General features: G+C 38.1%; 1 protein-coding gene across 3 annotated transcripts in view; it reads right to left on the reverse strand.

Annotated features, from left to right (window-relative positions):
* LOC126198368 (zinc finger protein 16) overlaps positions 1-19,156 on the reverse strand; it is a 128,855-nt gene that overhangs the window by 41,202 nt on the left and 68,497 nt on the right. For all 3 annotated transcript variants that reach the window (XM_049934717.1, XM_049934715.1, XM_049934716.1), the window contains exon 6: positions 8,266-8,593. In XM_049934717.1, coding sequence (XP_049790674.1) covers positions 8,266-8,593 — 328 coding nt within the window. The remainder of the gene's footprint in view (positions 1-8,265; positions 8,594-19,156) is intronic.

The following is a 19,156-nucleotide window of genomic DNA, read 5'->3' on the forward strand; positions in this document are numbered from 1 at the left end:
CACAGTAACCGGCCACAATGGGTAGTCCTGGGTGGTTGGGTTTATGGACATCTACATCTACATCTACATGATTACTTTGCAATTCACATTTAAGTGCTTGGCAGAGGGTTCATCGAACCACAATCATATTATCTCACTACCATTCCTAAACCTTTCTGTTCAGCTCTGATTTCTCTTATTTTATTTTGATGATCATTCCTACCTATGTAGGTAGGGCTCAACAAAATATTTTCGCATTCGGAAGAGAAAGTTGGTGACTGAAATTTCGTAAATAGATCTCACCGTGAAGAAAAACGTCTTTGCTTTAATGACTTCCATCCCAACTCGCGTATCATATCTGCCACACTCTCTCCCCTATTACGTGATAATACAAAACGAGCTGCCCTTTTTTGCACCCTTTCGATGTCCTCCGTCAATCCCACCTGGTAAGGATCCCACACCGCGCAGCAATATTCTAACAGAGGACGAATGAGTGTAGTGTAAGCTATCGCTTTAGTGGACTTACAGCAATCTTTTCTAAATCACTTTGCAACCGATACTGGTCTTCGGATGACCTTACTAGACGGTAAATTACAGCATCATCTGCGAACAACCTAAGAGAACTGCTCAGATTGTCACCCAGTTCATTTATATAGATCAGGAACAGCTGATATCACTTCAGTTTTACTCGATGATTTGCCATCTATTACTACGAACTGCGACCTTCCTGACAGGAAATCACGAATCCAGTCGCACAACTGAGACGATACCCCATAGGCCCGCAGCTTGATTAGAAGTCGCTTGTGAGGAACGGTGTCAAAAGCTTTCCGGAAATCTAGAAATACGGAATCAACTTGAGATCCCCTGTCGATAGTGGCCATTACTTCGTGTGAATAAAGAGCTAGCTGCGTTGCACAAGAACTATGTTTTGTGAAACCATGCTGATTGCATATCAATAGATCGTTCCCTTCGAGGTGATTCATAATGTCTGAATACAGTATATGCTCCAAAACCCTACTGCAAACCAACGTCAATGATTGTTCGTCTGTAGTTCGATGGATTATTCCTACTACCCTTCTTAAACACTGGTGCGACCTGCGCAATTTTCCAATCTGTAGGTACAGATCTATCAGTGAGCAAGCAGTTGTATATGACTGCTAAGTAGGGAGCTATTGTATCAGCGTAATCTGAAAGGAACCTAATCGGTATACAATCTCGACCTGCAGACTTGCCTGTATCAAGCGATTTGAGTTGCTTCGCAACCCCTAAGGTATCTACTTCTAAGAAACTCATGCTAGCAGCTGTTCGTGTTTCAAATTCTGGAATATTCCATTCGTCTTCCCTGGTGAAGGAATTTCGGAAAACTACGTTCAATAACTCGGCGGTAACAGTACCATCGGCACTGCGCAGCGAAGGTATTGACTGCGTCTTGCCGCTTGTGTACTTTACATACAACCAGAATTTCTTTGGATTTTCTACCAAATTTCGAGACAATGTTTCGTTGTGGAACCTATTAAAGGCATCTCGCATTGAAGTCCGTGCCAAATTTTGCGAGTCTGTAAATTTTAGCCAATCTTCGGGAATTCGTGTTCTTCTGAACTTCGCATGCTTTTTTCGATGCCTAAGGATTTGAGTAATGACTAGATCCTGCTGGATTACTGGGAAGTAGGTGGAAGTATATGACAGCTGACAGAGTCCTACCACCAGGTAATCCTTGCGGTTCAAAACAACAGTGGTGAAGCCTTTGTCTGCAGGTAGGATTATAAGGTCGGGATCAGTTTTTAGATGGTAGACCGCAGTTCTTTCTGCGGATGTAAGGTTAGTTTGCATTTTGAGGGATTTGGGGAATGATGGTGAGGCAAGGTTTGATGTTAAGAAACTCTGGAAAGTTAACAGGGGGAGGGGGGGGGGGTTGGAGGCAGTGGGAGTGGATCATAGTTGGATAGAGGAGTGAACTTAGTTAGGCAAGGTTCAATATTGGTCTTTGGTTGAGTCCGGCTGGTCGGGTTTGTGGCGAAAAAGTGTTTCCACGGTAGGGACTGGGAGAAGGAGAAAAGGTCTTCAACAAGTACTGCATGATTGAATTTGGGAGTGAGGCAAAAGGTGAGGCCTTTGGAAAGGACTGATACTTCTGTGGGACTAAGGCTTCTGGAGGAAAGGTTCATGACTGCCGTTGCGGGTCTGTTTAGGTTCTGGGTTCTGTGTGGTGGTGGGAGGGAGTTTGGAGGGTGGGGTAAGTGTAGTAGGTCTGTGAGACAGGGTTTGTCAGCTATGAGGGGACGTGGGGGAGGTTTGGAGGTTGTTGTAAAGGTGGTGGACAGTGGCACTCTGAGGTAGGAATAGGAAGTGAGAAGGATGGAGAGCTTTTTGAGGTGGCATTGTGCATGTTGCTCAAGTTCCTGAGTTTCAATGTGTGTTATGGGTTCCAAAAATTTGGGGTTACATAGCAGGAGAAATTTGCGGATGGAGAGAAGGTACTGCAAGGAGCATCGGGTGTGGTTGATATGGTTTTGTAGGACTATGATGGTGAGGGCTAAGGATTGGCGGAATCTGAACAGGTGGAGGTAATTGTGGAAGGAGGGGTGGCACCCAGAGATTTAGAAGCTAATCTGCAACCACTGTGCTGCATTCTATGTAGTCATGACAACCAACAAGCTATCCGTCCCGATGAATGGTCACCGACAAACTGTGGTCAATAAACAAGTGGACCACCCTGTTGCTGAACACGCTGCCAAACATGATATCCCTCATCCCAATGACTGCTTCACAGCCTGTGCCCTACGGATCCTTCCTACCAACACCAGCTTTTCTTAATTGCGCAGGTGGGAACTTTCCCTGCAATATATCCTATGTTCCCGTAACCATCCTGGTCTCAACCTTCATTAGCCACTGTCCTCACCCATCCAGCTCCTTCCCTGTTCCCATTCCAGCACTACACAGCTGTCATTTCACCGCCACAGCCAGTCTTTTAATTTCTCTCCTTTCCGCTTCAGCCCTCTGTCTAAACTGCAGCACTTCACTGTCCGCCACCCCCACCATACTATCCCTCCCTCTCCCCGCCCCAGCCTCCACCTTACCCCCACCTAGTCGCCGCTCCCATCATGAACTGGTGCTGCTGCTCGCAGTGTGGTCTCAGTTATCTCAGACTTCATACGTGTGTGCAAGTTGCGTTTGCATTTGTGCGTGCGCGTGTGTGTGTATTGCTGACAAAGGCCTTAATGGCCGAAAGCTATAATTGTGTGAATCTTTTTGTTGTGCCTATTGCGACTCAGCATCTCTGCTACATGGTGAGTAGCAACTTTCCTTCTCTAATATTGTTACATTCCATCCTGGATTTTCCATTGTTCAACATAAATGTCTGATATTCTGAGCTTGAAATTATTCTAAATGGCTAGTCATCAAAGAGTTGATTTTTAAATGGGAGTCAAATGCTCTGTGATTTAAGAAATTCAATGTACATTCTCGCACATAGTTCAACTTGTGTAAAAGGAAATTTACTTTGACAGTAATGCTTTTCAAACCACCATTCACAATATTTTCCCACAACCTGTTAGAAACAGGTTTGTTTGAGCAGTTGCCATAGAGTTCCAGATAACAGGCACCACTGCACTTGCACAGCTATGGTGATGCAGGAAGCCTGTATGTTCTTGCATGTAACACATTAAAAGATCTTAAATTATGTCATAAAAGAAAAAACGACATCAGAGGACACTTCAAGACCATTGGAATTTCGTGAACCATACTAAAATGTGCGCATTTAAAGTGCATACTTAAAGTGCACATTATTATGTCCAGATTCCCAATGAAATAGGCCTCAACCTGATATTAAGCTTTTCACCGTTGTTTTCGGAATGTAAATTTTCTAGGAGTATCAGTACTGTATTAATTCATGTTTGTTTCTTCATTATGGCATAATGCCATACATGCTAGAAGATGAAAATGTGCACTTGAAACGCAGTGGAACAGTTGAAACTAGCCAAAAGTGTGGAATTAAACACTCCGTTTCAAATACATTGACTGCCTCAGTGGAAAAGATTAATAAAAGCCAAATTTCTTTAGTAAACCAACAAAAATAACTTCATTGGTCTGCAAGGCGATTAATGATTGACTGTCAGAAAGGTGGAAATAAAATAAAATCTGAAACTAATAACATATTTTAGCTTCCCATAGTTACATGAATGTATTTTAATTCACTTGATAGCTCCTGGCCACAGAAATCTGTTTTGTTCTCATTTGATATGAGAGCAGTAAATGAAGAGGAAACAGCAAAATCATTAAATGTAAATACGGGTCATCTGGAGAATACACACTTCCCCACTATAACTCAGACTGCTTTGCACGCCAGCCCTGGATCTATGATATTTCCAAACCGGGCAACACTAGATAGAGCCCCCCCCCCCTTCTGCCCTTCCCCCCTTGAGCGTTTGAGGTAAGATGCCAAAATTTTTTAAAAAAATTGCATTTTCAAAAATATGTCCATTTTGTAACGCACATCTTTCTGAAGAGTCTGATAAATAAAACATGTGTTCAAGGAAATGTAAGACATGTTATTTGGTCTTAAGTGTGCCAAAAGTGTAGTGCCACACCTCTTCACGGGATTATTTGTATTTGGAAGAACAAGAACTCTTTAGGTAATTTGCACTCTTTATTGCCTATTAGCTAATAACTTGCTGTTTTGTGTGACATAAAGTTAAATATAAGATACATTTAACCAATAAAGACAAGCAAGACAGTACACATTTCTTCAATCCTTAGCTCCTATCATTTTTTTCTCTCTACAGCTTTAAATGGCATGCTTTCCTTTCTTTGAAAGAATCTATTACCTCATCAAAGTTCATCAAGCATTTTGCTACATGACAAATTGAAATGACGTCTAACACTGCAAAAGCTGTTAAAACAAATAGTATCCAAGACTGGTGTGGTTTCTCAATCTGATTATGTCTATTTTGTCACTGTCTGCTAGATAAAACAAAATATGTCTTTCTAATATTGCAGCAATTGTAACACACACCAAATAAATGAGACTGTTTTGACACAAATGGTCATGTTTATAACACAACAGAATATAATTCACATAGACCAACATAAAATGCCTCTTAGGCCTGCTACAAGCAAAAAGCTTTATCTTAGGAAATAGTTCCACATTTCACTCATATGCTCCAGTTTCTCGAACATGAGATCAAAAAGCAGTATTATTAAGTTTTTACATAAATTTGGAATCGTCATATTCTTCCATAACTTGTGTGATGTCTCCGTTTCTTCTTCTTCCCTGTTCTAACTAACAATCTTGTCATCACTAATTCTGGAATTATTGCTGCCATTGTCAAAACTTATTTGCCCATTAACTTCACTAACACTGCCAGAATCATCAGTTTAATTATCCTGTGATTATTCTCTGGTTAGTTCGTACAACATGTTTTCCGCACTACTTCCAGAATAGAACTTAATCGGCTGCTAGCCAGGTACTGTACAACTGGCCCTTACTAGCGCAGCGATCTGGCCAAAAATTTTCTGTCAAAATTTTATTTTCTTAGATACACCAAGAAGATAATGCATAATCTTTCTTACCTATTATTCCTGTTAGTTGTTTATATACACTCTGGTAGTCTGAATCTATGGATTTCACTAGTAATTATAACAATGCTGATCATTCGCAAACCCAATCAACCACATAATCAGACAGCGATTGGCGTTCACTCATTCGGCTTTACTCCACTCAGCTCGTATAGCACCATCCCCTATTGCCAGCAGGAAAGTTTATTTCTAGATGTGACAAGGGTCCCCCTGACAGAGACATCACATACACTATGCATGCATTCAAAAATCAACTTATGATTCATTCAAAAATCAACTTAGTGTGTTCAAAAATCAACAGGGATGTGTTCAAAAACCAACAGGGATGTGTTTCAAAATCATGTGTGTGAGTAATCGATAAACGAACATGCGCTGGATGCTAGGCGCTTCGTGAAACGAGGTTTGTTCTCTTCAAGAATAGGAAATTGGTGACACCACCCCCACCCCCCTGAAATTGTCACCCGGGCCAGATACATTGGTTTACCCCCCACCCCCACCCCCACCCCCACTCCTAGATCTGGGCCTGCTGCACATGCGTGAATCTGGCAGCTTGGAAGCGGCAGTAAAAATTTTCCTAGTTGCATCTAACTGCTTGCTGCGACTGCTTACACAGCCAACAGCCACATTTCTATAGCCAGAAGTGCGAGAAGATACTACTCGTACGTGACTCAACTGCACATATAAACAGTTGTGACGTTATGTTCATTGGAGGCAATTTGTCGTTATGAAGCATAGCATAGTCTTCCTAAAGCCTTTGACACATTTTGCTGTTGGCAGACGCTTGTATGAGCACTTTGTTGCTGTATATGGCACACTTCCTTTGCAATTTAAGCTGTATTTTCGTCGTTTCTTTTTTCTCTCTCTTTCATGTTTTATTGCTGCAATATTACTCTGCAGTAGCGGGATACAGTAATATCCCTTGTTAGAGAATCGGTTCTTACCAGTCAAAATCACAAAAATTCAACTGAAAACTAAAAGAATGAAAACTTCCCGTAATTCTAAAAAATTCCCAGGCTTTTCCTGGTTTTCTCCCAGATGAAAAAAATTCCCAGGTTTTTCCCAGTTGTCCCAGGTCGTATACACCCAGCTAGTGAAGTAACTTTACATTCTTCTTCACATGAGTTCCAAAAGAAATCCGTTGGAATTCGATTACTCGATAAATAGTACAATTCTCAAGGCTGTCAATTCAACTAAGTACCTGGGTGTCAAAATTACGAACAACTTCAGTTGGAAAGACCACATACATAATATTGTGGGGAAGGCGAGCCAAAGGTTGCGTTTCATTGGCAGGACACTTAGAAGATGCAACAAGTCCACTAAAGAGATAGCTTACACTACACTCGATCGTCCTCTGTTAGAATATTGCTGCGCGGTGTGGGATCCTTATCAGGTGGGATTGACGGAGGACATCGAAAGGGTGCAAAAAAGGGCAGCTCGTTTTGTATTATCACGTAATAGGGGAGATATGATACGCGAATTGGGATGGAAGTCATTAAAGCAAAGACGTTTTTCTTCACGGCGAGATCTATTTACGAAATTTCAGTCACCAACTTTCTCTTCCGAATGCGAAAATATTTTATTGAACCCAGCCTACATAGGTAGGAATGATCATCAAAATAAAATAAGAGAAATCAGAGCTCAAACAGAAAGGTTTAGGTGTTCGTTTTTCCCGCTCGCTGTTCGGGAGTGGAATGGTAGAGAGGTAGTATGATTGTGGTTCGACGAACCCTCTGCCAAGCACTTAAATGTGAATTGCAGAGTAGTCATGTAGATGTAGACTTTCTTAGCCACTAAATTCAATGTCAAACTCAGGATCACTATAGCTATCCTTTTTTGAAAGCACTGCCTAAACAACAATACAGATGTCTGAAAGCATGTGTTTTGTTGTCAAGTATCCAAAGCTGCACACACTAAACACAATATCTAGTGGCAACCACATCAATCAAAACACGACAGCCAAGCTACAAATGTAGTACCAGATGCTCTCTGGTGACTGAACACGTAACTACCAGCAATGAAATGGATATAAGTGGGGTTTTATTTTTTCAAGGGTCTGTTCTGAAGTTGCCCGAATATACTCAGAATTTTAAGTTTCCGTCAAAAAAATAAAAATGAGATAAGTCAGGGTTTTAAGTTAAGCGATTCAGAGTGCCAATCACTGACATAGGGCCATTTATCAACCAGCTGTTTCAGACTACCTTATACAGCAGAGTCTGCTGAAATGTTGTGGTAAACACAAGTTTGCTTGCCCTTAATTTATTAAGATGGTAGTACACCATTAAATTGATCAATCTTTGATGACTTGGATACAATGTAGCAGTCAGCATTGACGTGTGGAGTTTTGCATTTACCACAAGCAGTGTTCAGAAGGCATGCAAACAGTTTTTAAGCTTTTACAGTTTCATGAATATGGCCAACCTCCCTCGATTCCCTCCCATCAATGACTCAAAAGCCAAATGTATCTCTTTGTATTCAGGTAAATCACTTCCTTTACCAATTTCAGTTGTAACTTAAATGACCAAGCAGCATATCAGGCCCTCCCACACACCTACTCTTCTAGTTTACATCAAATTATATATAACACAGCCTACAGGTAAACAACCGAGTAGATTTTCATAATAAAATGACTCAAGAATGCATCTTTGTGATGTCTCTATAACTTTTCAATCACCTGGAAATAAGAGCAGTCAAATTATGATAATTAAGCCTTACCCTCTGATTAAACGCTCGTGGACAAATTGGACATGCATAAGGCTTTTCTCCAGTGTGTATCCTTTCATGCTTCCTGAGAGTTCCCCCATCCGCAAAAGCTTTCCAACAGTACCTACATCCATATGGACGTTCTCCAGTGTGTATTCTGGCATGAATTTGCTGACTACTACGAGAACCAAAAGTTTTTCCACACTGTAAACAAGCAAACTGACGTCCTGAACTGTCTCGGTTATGACTGTGACGATGGTTGATGAGTGCACGACCATCTGGAAATTCTTCACCACATTCTTCACAAGCAACCGCTTTATCACGGTGTGACACCATATGCCTAAAACAAATATGAAATGTAAGCTTACACACATCACTAAGCTGCAAATGGCATTAACATATTTCAGCACATTAAACTATTTCACACACAGTGCCTATACACATTGTCTGTCTGCAAGAAACTGGAAATGAAGAACGTCATAAAGTAAATCAACACTGTCTCGACAATAGCAACTTTACACACTGAAACGGGAAATCACAATTACAAACAACTGTTCTTGAGTTATGTTACGAGTGAATGAAACTTACAGCAAAACATAAATAATGTATTAAAATCAGTAAATTTTTATCACTGACAAAAGGGGAAAAAAAAGGTTTTAGATCAATATTTTTCTAGTCAATAACTTAAGATGAGAAGAGGAAAACAAATGGAATATTGCAGAAAGTTGGAAAATTGCTACATATTTTATGAAGATATCAGTCACTTTAATGAATTATCATGTTCACATGAGAGGAATGCAAGCATGTGGTTCAGCCACAAGCTCTTTTCACTTGGCCACAGTTTGTGTGTGTGATGTAGTGGAACATGTTGCTATAAAGCATAGCAACACATCTCACTTCCCTTTTACTACACTGATGTAAGATGTACATATGAAAAATTTAACTTTCATTAGCAGTACCATAAAGAGCATCTACTGTGCCCAGGTTTGTTAGAATTCATGGGTAGATACGAGAAACAAAAATATGGTCACACTGCAGAAAGCGACGACGGATGTGTAATTTGGAGTGGCCAATGACGGGTCACTTCCACTTTGCAGGCATATTTTGGGAGTGCGAAGGCCTCCAAAGAAGAATGTTGTTATATAGACTCTATGCTGTACTCTCTCAAGTTAAATACAAACTTATGGTTTTGGTCAAGCACTGAAGCATCATGTATGAACATGTTGTCTGAAAAGCTTTGTTAATCAGCAATTGTGAGTTGATAACTTATTTGAATACAGAAGAATTACAGAAATGGTGTTTTGTGATTTCGTAGTGAGTTGTTTAAATGTGGAAGCTCTTTTATAGGCTTCTCTCCATTGCAATTGGAAAAGAAGTCAGTGGTCAAATACTTGGCATTGCACAATAACATCAAGAGTAAATGAGATGATGAGCAGGAAATTAAGAAAAGAAGGCAACTGTTACTACAGGGAAAGAGTAAAAGCTTGGCATCTTGGAATATATTGATCACTTAAAATCAATCCACAACAAGAAAAACACCTCATGTGTTGTCCTAAGAGAAGGGTACAGGTGAGACGAAGTAAAATAAGAGAGCTATAACAAGAAATTAAAATTATAATTTTACAAAAAATGGGAAGATGTACATCATTGTCTAGGGTCATTGAAGTAAAAATGCTATCAAGAACTGTATTGTAAATATAAACACTGTAACAGTACAAATGACAGCAAAATTATTCAAACTAAAGGGACTGCGGCTTTAATTAAACCCAAACAGTTTAGATTGGCACGATCTTTAGCAAAAGGAATACCAGCTGGCCATAGCAACAAGGTTAACAATGACTTTATTCACATACTGGAGTACGTTCTCGGCACATAAATCACAAGACGACAAGCAGACTACAGAGATTTTTGAAATGCAGTTTCGATGACAATGTGTGCTGTAATGCCATCCGATGGCAACACTCCATTGCTTTGCACTTAGCAGCATTAAAGCTGAATACGAAGTGGCTACACAGCCCAAGACTGCACAACTCACATGACAGCATCGACAGGGTGCTACAGCAGCTGGTTTGGCAGATTATGTGAACTGTACAGTGTACCAGTCCAGAATTTGTGTGTATTTATTTAATAAGAAATAACTGACTGTGAATGACATTGACTAACACTGGGTGTAAATATGTTGATAGACAATGGAGGTTTTTAGTGTGATATAAGCTTTAAGTTGGATGGTAATTTAGATTACATGCATATCGCTACCAGAAGTATGGACAGTACAGCCGCAAAATAATAAACAATTAGATGATTTAACCACAAAAATAGGTAAAATTTTCAAATTAGAGGCAACTTTAGCCAAATTATCTAAGGAGTTTGAAATAAAAATAGTTGAGCATGATGATATAATTAGACAAGAAGTGAAAATACAGTTTAAAAATGTAAATGATAAGATGATGACAGAGAAATCACCTTCGAGCAATTATGAAACTATATGCAATCCAGTCTCAGAGATTCAAAATAGGGTAGAAAACTTATTGAAATTGCTAGCAATCCAAATACTTTAACTGATTTAGAGTAGCATCTAGAAGAAATGGTAGTGCAAAAAGTACATGAAAAAGTAGATAACAACAGTGAGTTACAGAAAGTATGGAAAGAATTAGATGATGCTAAACAGGTACTTCTAACAAAGGGATTATTGATAAGAATATTTTCTCAATCTTTACCTCAGAAATGGGATGATGAAAAAAAAATTGCACTAGGGTATTTACTAGCTGATGCAGTGGAATGGGGAACAGCTCATTCAGAAGAATTTAAATGTTCAGAAGATTTTCAGGAAAAATATGAGAACATGTTGGTCCACTAGTTTGCAAGAAAAATCAACACTATAGTTATCAGATCTTAAGAACTATAATAGTCCATGGGGTACTTTAAGAAGTATATCACATCGCATCTGACTAAGTCTAACTGTTTAGATAACCCACCAGATGAAAAACATTTGGTCCAGGTACTGGTAAGGAGACTGCTTTATTTTGCACATAAAGAGATATTATACATCTGGTGGACTACTGTAGAAAAATTATTGACATTTGTAAAAGGTTTGGATACCCTGAATGAAGGATGAAGTGATTTTAATCATGCAAAAAAATTGGAATACACAAAATGGATATACAGAAAATGAGGCACAACTCTACACATATAAATTCTCCTGGAAAAAAAGAGAGTAGATAGGGGACCAAATAAAGATCACAATAGAATGAGAAATAATAGCGAAAGGAATTTTCACTGGTTTCTGTAACCAGGGACCCAAGCACCACTGATAATGAGGTAAAGCAGAATGTATCCTATGACAAACAAAGTACAGATACAAATAATTATTCAATAATAGTTTTGGAAAATGGGCAGCATCCTGGGATGTGAGCCAAGATCCAGGATGAAACAAAACTACTGTTGACCCATACACTGAAAAATTAATTGCATTCTCTCATATAATACCTACAAGAGAATGGCTATTACAAGAAGATAACACAGAAGAGGAAGAGCAATTAAAACCAATAATCAACAGAATGGTATAAATGTAGGTGTTTATATACACTCAGGAAGCAAAATTTCATTAATTTCACAAGAATACCTGTACACTCTTAAAAATAAGAACAAATGACCCACATTATCGATGACAGGAGTATATATCATAGGAACAGTGGGTAGTACAGGAAAGCAAATTAAAGAGGAAACTCGGCTGCCATTAGAGGTAAGTGATGTTGAATTTATGCAGATTCTGTTAGTAGTACCCAATATGAACCTACAGATATTGTTAAGCCTAGACTGGTTATTAAAATATAAAGTAAAACTTGATTTGATGATGAAGTGTTATACTGGACCAACGAAGGCTCTAATCACATTACTCTGTTTAAAATAAATAAGTTATTAACTAATAAGAATTTATTATGTTGCCACTGCTCAGTTAGTGAATGAAAAAGAAGTAACAGAAAATCTGGAAAGGTGTCAGGGAAAAATAAAGATTAAATCTCAAGAATCTAATGTATTAACTACAGAGCAACAACACAATTAATTTGTATATGAGGGTGTACAACCTTTTACTTGTAGTAAAGAAACAGTGGAAGGAGTGTGATTCATGTTAGATGCACAGACTTTAAATAAACATTTACAGAGAGAAAGAGACAGACCTGTACCTGTTGTTGATATGTTAATGTAATCTGAAGAAGGAAGGTATTTTAGTTCAGTTGATTTGACTGATGGGTACTGGCAGATTAAATTACACAAATATTCATTAAAATATACTATGTTCCCTTTCAATGGAAAGTTTTATCCATTTAAAATATTAGCCTTTTCATTAAATACACCAGTATCAGTGTTCACATGAGCACAAGATGATGCAATAGGCAATGAATTGCTGCAAGAATTAATAATTTATGAAGACGATATATTAATAGTATCCAGGACGTGGGAAGAACATTGTGTATTATTACATAAAATTCTAGAAAAGTTTCAGGTAAAGGGTATCACAATTACATTAGCAAAATTGCATTTAGGAAGGGAAGAACTGAGATTTCTAGAGCACTTAGTAAGAATGAAGGGAATAGGACCAGCTCTCGAAAGAACAGAGGTCATCACAATCTGTCTGGAACCACAAAATGTAAAACAATTATGCTCTTTTCTATGATTAGCTGGATTCTACTGTCAGTATATACAAGGCCAATCCATGAACAATCCCGGATTATTGTCATTACTGAAACAAATAACAAAATGCATATGGGATGAAGGAGCATCCAAATCATTCTGTGATATTAAGCAGGCATTGGTAAATGCATCAATTTTGCAACATCTGGTAATGCAGGAAGTCTTTAAGTTAGCAACTGATGCTTCTGAATATAGTATTTCGAGAGAACTGTTTCATGGTGGATGGAATCCTGAGTTAGAAGATCATAGAACAATAGTATTTGCTAGCAGAAATCTTGATACACATAAACTAAATTATACAGTGACAGAAAAGGAATTATCAGCTAAATGGAGTATAAAAAAGTTTGATATGCTCATCTGGGGCTCCAAGATCAGAATCTATTCGGATGACCAAGTGTTATCTTTCCTTACTGAACGCAAGTTATTGAAAAACAGATCAGTAAGATGGGAATTATTCCTACAGGGATACCAAATAGAAATTAAATACATATAGGGTTCAGAAAATACAGAACGAGATGCATTATCATGACTATCTTTAGGTATGAATGACATAATAAGAACTACAGGACCATGAATAATATTCAGTATTAACTTCTTGACAATAAATTATATGAATGATGAGGTAAGAAGGTTAGCATTAAGAACGGATCAAGATAAATGAACAGATATATATTTTAGGGAAAAGCTACAAAAATGTGAAGAAATAATGATGTTGATAGAAGATAAATCTACTTGAATGATAAAGGAAAAGCATAGCAAAAGCTGAAATGCTGAACTCCGTTTTCAAATGTTCCTTTACAAGGGAAAGCCCATGACAATTGCCCAGTTTAATCCTCATATCACTGAAAAGATGAATGAAACAAGTATTAAGGTCAGAGACAGTGGGAAACAGCTGAAATTGTTAAAATTGAACAAAGCTCCAGGACCTGATGGAATCCCTGTCAGCTTCTATATTGGATCTGCAGCCAAGTCAGCTGCTCTTCTAACTATAATCTGAACAGACCCCCTGGAACAAAAAACTATTCCCAGTTCTTGGAAAAAGACACAGGTCACAACCATCTACAAGAAGGGTAGCTGGTGTGATCCACAAAATTATTGTCCAATATCCTTGACATTGATTTGTCGTAGAATCTTGGAACATATTCTGAGCTCAAACATAATGAGGTTTCTGGAACAGAATGACCTCCTTAACGCCAACCAGTATGGATTTCGAAAACATAGATAATGTAAAACACAACTCAACTCACACTTTTCTCACATGGTATGCAGAAAGCTTTGGATCAAGGCAATCAGATAGAGGTTGTATTTCTGAAAAGCATTTGACACTGTGCCACACCTATGCCTATTGTCAAAAGCAAGATCATATGGGGTATCAAGTGAAATTTGTGACTGGATTGAGGACTTTTTGTTAGGGAGGATGCAACAAGTTATCTTGGATGGAGACTCACTGTCAGATGTAAAAGTAAATTTGGTTATGCCTCAGGGAAGTGTATTGGAACGTGTGCTGTTCATGTTATATATTAATGATCTTGCACACAATATTAATAGTAAAATTAGGCTTTTTGCTGATGATGCAATTATCTATAATGAAGTACGATCTGAAAAAAGCTGCATAAATATTCAATCAGATCTTGATAAGATTTCAAAGTGGTGCACAGAGGTTAGCAACTTGCTTTCAATGTTGAGAAATGTGAAACTGTTCACTTCACAAAACGAAACAATGTAATATTCTATGACTGTAACATCAATGAGTCACTATTGGAATTGGTGAACTCAAACAAATGCCTGGGTGTAACACTTTGTAGGGATATGAAATGGAACGTGGGTAAAGCAGGTGGTAGACTTCAGTTTATTGGCAGAATACTAGGGAAGTGCAACCAATCTACAAAGGAGATTGTTTACAAATCACTCGTGTGATCAGTTCTAGAATATTGCTCATGTATGTGGGACCCATACCAGATAGGACTAATGGGGGATATTGAACGTATACAGAGAAGGGCAGCACGAATGGGCACAGGTTTGTTTAATCCATGGGTGAGTGTCACATAGATAATGAAGGAGCTCCATTGGCAGACTCTTGAAGACAGATGTAAACTATCCTGAGAAAGTATGTTAGCAAAGTTTAACCAGTTTTAAATGATGACGTTTGGAATATACTACAATCCCCTACGTATTGCTCACATAGAGGTCATGAGGGCAATATTACAATAATTACTGCATGCACAGAGGCATTCAAACAATCATTCTTTCCATGCTTCATACTTAAATGGAACAGTAAGAAAACCTAATAACTGGTACAATGGGATGTACCCTCTGCCATGCACCTCATGGTGGTTTACAAATTATTGATGTAAACGTATATATCTTTGAGTGGAATTTTGGTTAATATATGCATAAAATTATATCCTACAAAGAAGGCAACCATGGACATTGAAATAAACTTCTTGCAAGAATATTTTATATATATAGGAAAACCAAAAAGATTATTGACTGACAATAGATCATAGTTTACGAGTACCAGTTCTAAAGAATTTTTAGCTCGGGAAGGAGTTAAACATGTATGTATACCAAAATACCACCTTCAATTGAACCCTTGTGAGAGGATTATGAAGAAAATTGGTCGTTTATTTAGAACAAATTGCTCATACAAACATACAACTTGGGTTCAGATGGTTCCGGAGTTCCAAGTAATATTGAACAAACTACCTGATATGTCAACAGGATTGTCCCCTGTCAAAGTATTGTATAAGTACTTTTTCAGAGAACCTCTGCTAAAGTTATTTAAATGGCCATCATCATGAAATATAGATTCTGAGGAAGTTAATAAGATAGTAAATGATAATTTGAATAGGCAGGCAGAAATAAGAGAACACAAATACAATGAAAGCGCACAAATACCATCATTTAATATAACTGATTTAGTACTAATAAATTAGTATCGTCAGAGTTCAAATATAAAGAAACAGATGAGGAAGTTTTTCCAAAATATGCTGGACCTTCCAAGATAACAGGGATATCACATTCCAAAGCAGTTCTATGACTGATCCCAAAACAGGGCATGAAAAAGGACATTATAACACTGATACAATAAAAATGGTTAAGTCCGCAGGATAGCCTGTCCTCTTTGCTGATAGGCACAGTGACGACTGCCAGGCTCCAAGTCAATTACTTTATTTTCTTTCCACCTTAGTTTCCTATGACGCAATTTCTTCCTCTTTAACTATTCTTTTGTCTTTTAACTTTCTCCTATTATCTTAAAGAATTTTTGCCAACATGAGGGTTATTTTTAAAAAGTTAAAGATATACCTGTATTTCGAGTATGTAAGTATAGCATAATCTTCGTAAGTCACTGAAGGGAGGTAAAGATTCACTTTAATAACTGAAGGAAATACTAGAGTACAATCAAATTAGGTGTTTATTTCTACAATCTTTATAAAAATGATCTAAATACTTTTATATATTTTGTACATGGGATTTCATACTTTTTCCTTCCACATAAACAATAGGTTGGATTATATATATGTTTTATAGGGAAGTTTAACTACTGGAATGAGTAACATATTTTTCTAAGTACAGTAGCATACATCATACATTGGGTATATATAGAATGGGCAAGTACCCAGATGGTTGTTAAGATCCACAAAGGTGACTTGACAAAGACATTAGGACAAATGACAACAACTAAATGACGAATAACGTGTAGCTACCAGATCTCTACTGGCTATCCATAGGGGTCGGTTAGGATCAGTTTTTGGGATCTGCGATGGTGGAACTGTGATAATCTGTCCTGTAGGGAATGATCACCATCTTCTCCTTCCAGCATAATAGTCCGCTGAATTACAGGCCCATACCACTAATGACAATTTGCAGTAGGGTTTTGGAGCATATACTGTGTTTGAACATTATGAATTTCATGAAGAAAACGATTTATTGACGCATAGCCAGTACAGTTTCAGAAAATATTGTTCTTGTGAAACACAACTAGCTCTTTATACACATGAAGTAACGAGTGCTATCGACAGGGGCCGTCAAATTGATTCCGTATTTTTAGATTTCCAGGTGACTTTCGATACTGTTCCTCACCTTCTAACTAAACTGCGTGCCTATGGAATATCGCCTCAGTTGTGCGACTGGATTCGTAATTTCCTGTCAGAAAGGTCACAGTTCGTAGTAATAGATGGAAAGTCATCGAGTAAAATAGAAATAATATTTGGCATTCCCGAAGGAAGTGTTATAGGCCCTCTATCGTTCCTGCTCTATATTAAGGACGTAGGAGACAATCTGAGTAGCCCTCTTAGATTGTTTGCAGATGGTGCTGTCATTTACCGTCTTGTAAAGCCACCAAATGATAAAAACAAATTGTAAAATGATTGAGATAAGATATATGTATAGTGCACAAAGTGGCAGTTGACCCTGAACAAAGAAAAGTGTGAAGTTATTCACATGAGTACTAAAAAAAAAAATCCGCTAAATTTCAATGAAGCGATAAGTCACACAAATCTGAAGGCTGTAAATTCAACTAAATACTTAGGGATTACAATTACAAATAACCTAAATTGGAACAATCACATAGATAATGTTGTAGGTAGAGCAAACCAAAGACTGTGATTCATTGGCAGAATACTTAGAAGGTGCAAAAGGTCTACTAAAGAGACTGCTTACACCATGCTTGTCTGCCCTATTCTGGAGTACTGCTGTGCGGTGTCAGATTCGCATTAGGTGGGACTGTCGGATGACATCAAAAAAGTTCAAAGGGTAGCTCATTTTTGTATTATCGTGAAATGGAGGAGATAGTGCCACAGACATGATAGGTAAATTGGAGTGGCAATCATTAAAACAAAGGCATTTTTCATTGTGACGGGATCTTCTCATGAAATTTCAGTCACCAGTTTTCTCCTCCAATTGCGAAAACATTCTGTGCCCACTAACATACAGAGAAATGATCATCACAATAAAATAAGAGAAATCAGGGCTTGCACAGAAAAATTTAATTGTTCGTTTTTCCCATGCACTGTTCGAGAGTGGAACAGTAGAGAGACAGCCTGTAGATGGTTCACTGAACCCTCTGTCAGGCACTTTATAGTGAGTAGCAGAGTAATTACATGGATGTACATGTAGACAGTCAAGAACCTTAGTAGAAGGGAAACCTTCGGTGGGGGGTGGAAGGGGAATCTGTCTTTGGTGTCTATCATCCTTTTTTCTCGATCCTAACAAACTTATTCATATACTTTCTTTCCTTTCTTCTCCATCAGGAGTACCAGTCCTATCCTCTCTCTTTTCATATGCATTTGTTACAATCACAGTAACCCTTCTCTTATCCACACCATATCAGTGACATCATCTAAATGGATGGGGGAAGAGGGGTGGGGGGTGGGGGAGGGTGGGGGGGGGGGGCAGGCTGTAGGACAGAAGGAGGTACAGTTAAGAAATTACAAACTGACATACTAATATAAGCAAAGTTATTCAGAGGCACTTACATAACACATAAATAATAACAAGTTGAGAAACAGCAGTGATAAGAGAAAAGAAGGAAGTAAGAACCCAATATTTTGGGTAAGATCACTATGCTGACGAGAAATTTTCATACTAGAAATGGTAAATACCATAAGGTCAGAGACAAGGCACATGATTATACGCATGAAGGTGGAGTCTATCCACATTTGTAGAGAGGTAGGAGGATAAGAGGGTAGTTTTACCTACGAAAAAGGGAACCTATACCAGGGGTCCGATGAATCCAAACAAGAAAGGACCTGAACCAATTTGGTAGGAATGAGAAGGTAGGTTTACCTATGAAAGGGGGAACCTATACCTAAGGTCAGGTGGATCCAATGAAGTAAGGACCTGATCTGTAAAAAATAAAAAGAAGGAACACTTACCTTGTGACAGCAATAAAGCTTGTTCTATTGTATTTTTCCACAGACTTAGATGACAATGCAGTGCATATAAAAATACAAAACTAAGAAAGTAAACTAAATGAAAATAGGGAAATAGTCTCCAAAATAGTTAAAGCAAGTGGTCTTACTGGGGCTAGATTGATTCTTTAGACTTTCCCTTCTTAAATAAATGTTGAACAAGAACAATTCTGGGATTTGTAAATGTGAAAAGATAAGGGAAAATTTAACATCTCATGGTAACTGAACAAACCTTGTTATTAAAATAATGATCTTAAGCAAGTATAGTGTGAAAGTGAAACAGAAACTGCCTCTAGTTT

This window comes from Schistocerca nitens, chromosome 1, assembly GCF_023898315.1.
Source record: "Schistocerca nitens isolate TAMUIC-IGC-003100 chromosome 1, iqSchNite1.1, whole genome shotgun sequence".
Classification (NCBI taxonomy): domain Eukaryota; kingdom Metazoa; phylum Arthropoda; class Insecta; order Orthoptera; family Acrididae; genus Schistocerca; species Schistocerca nitens.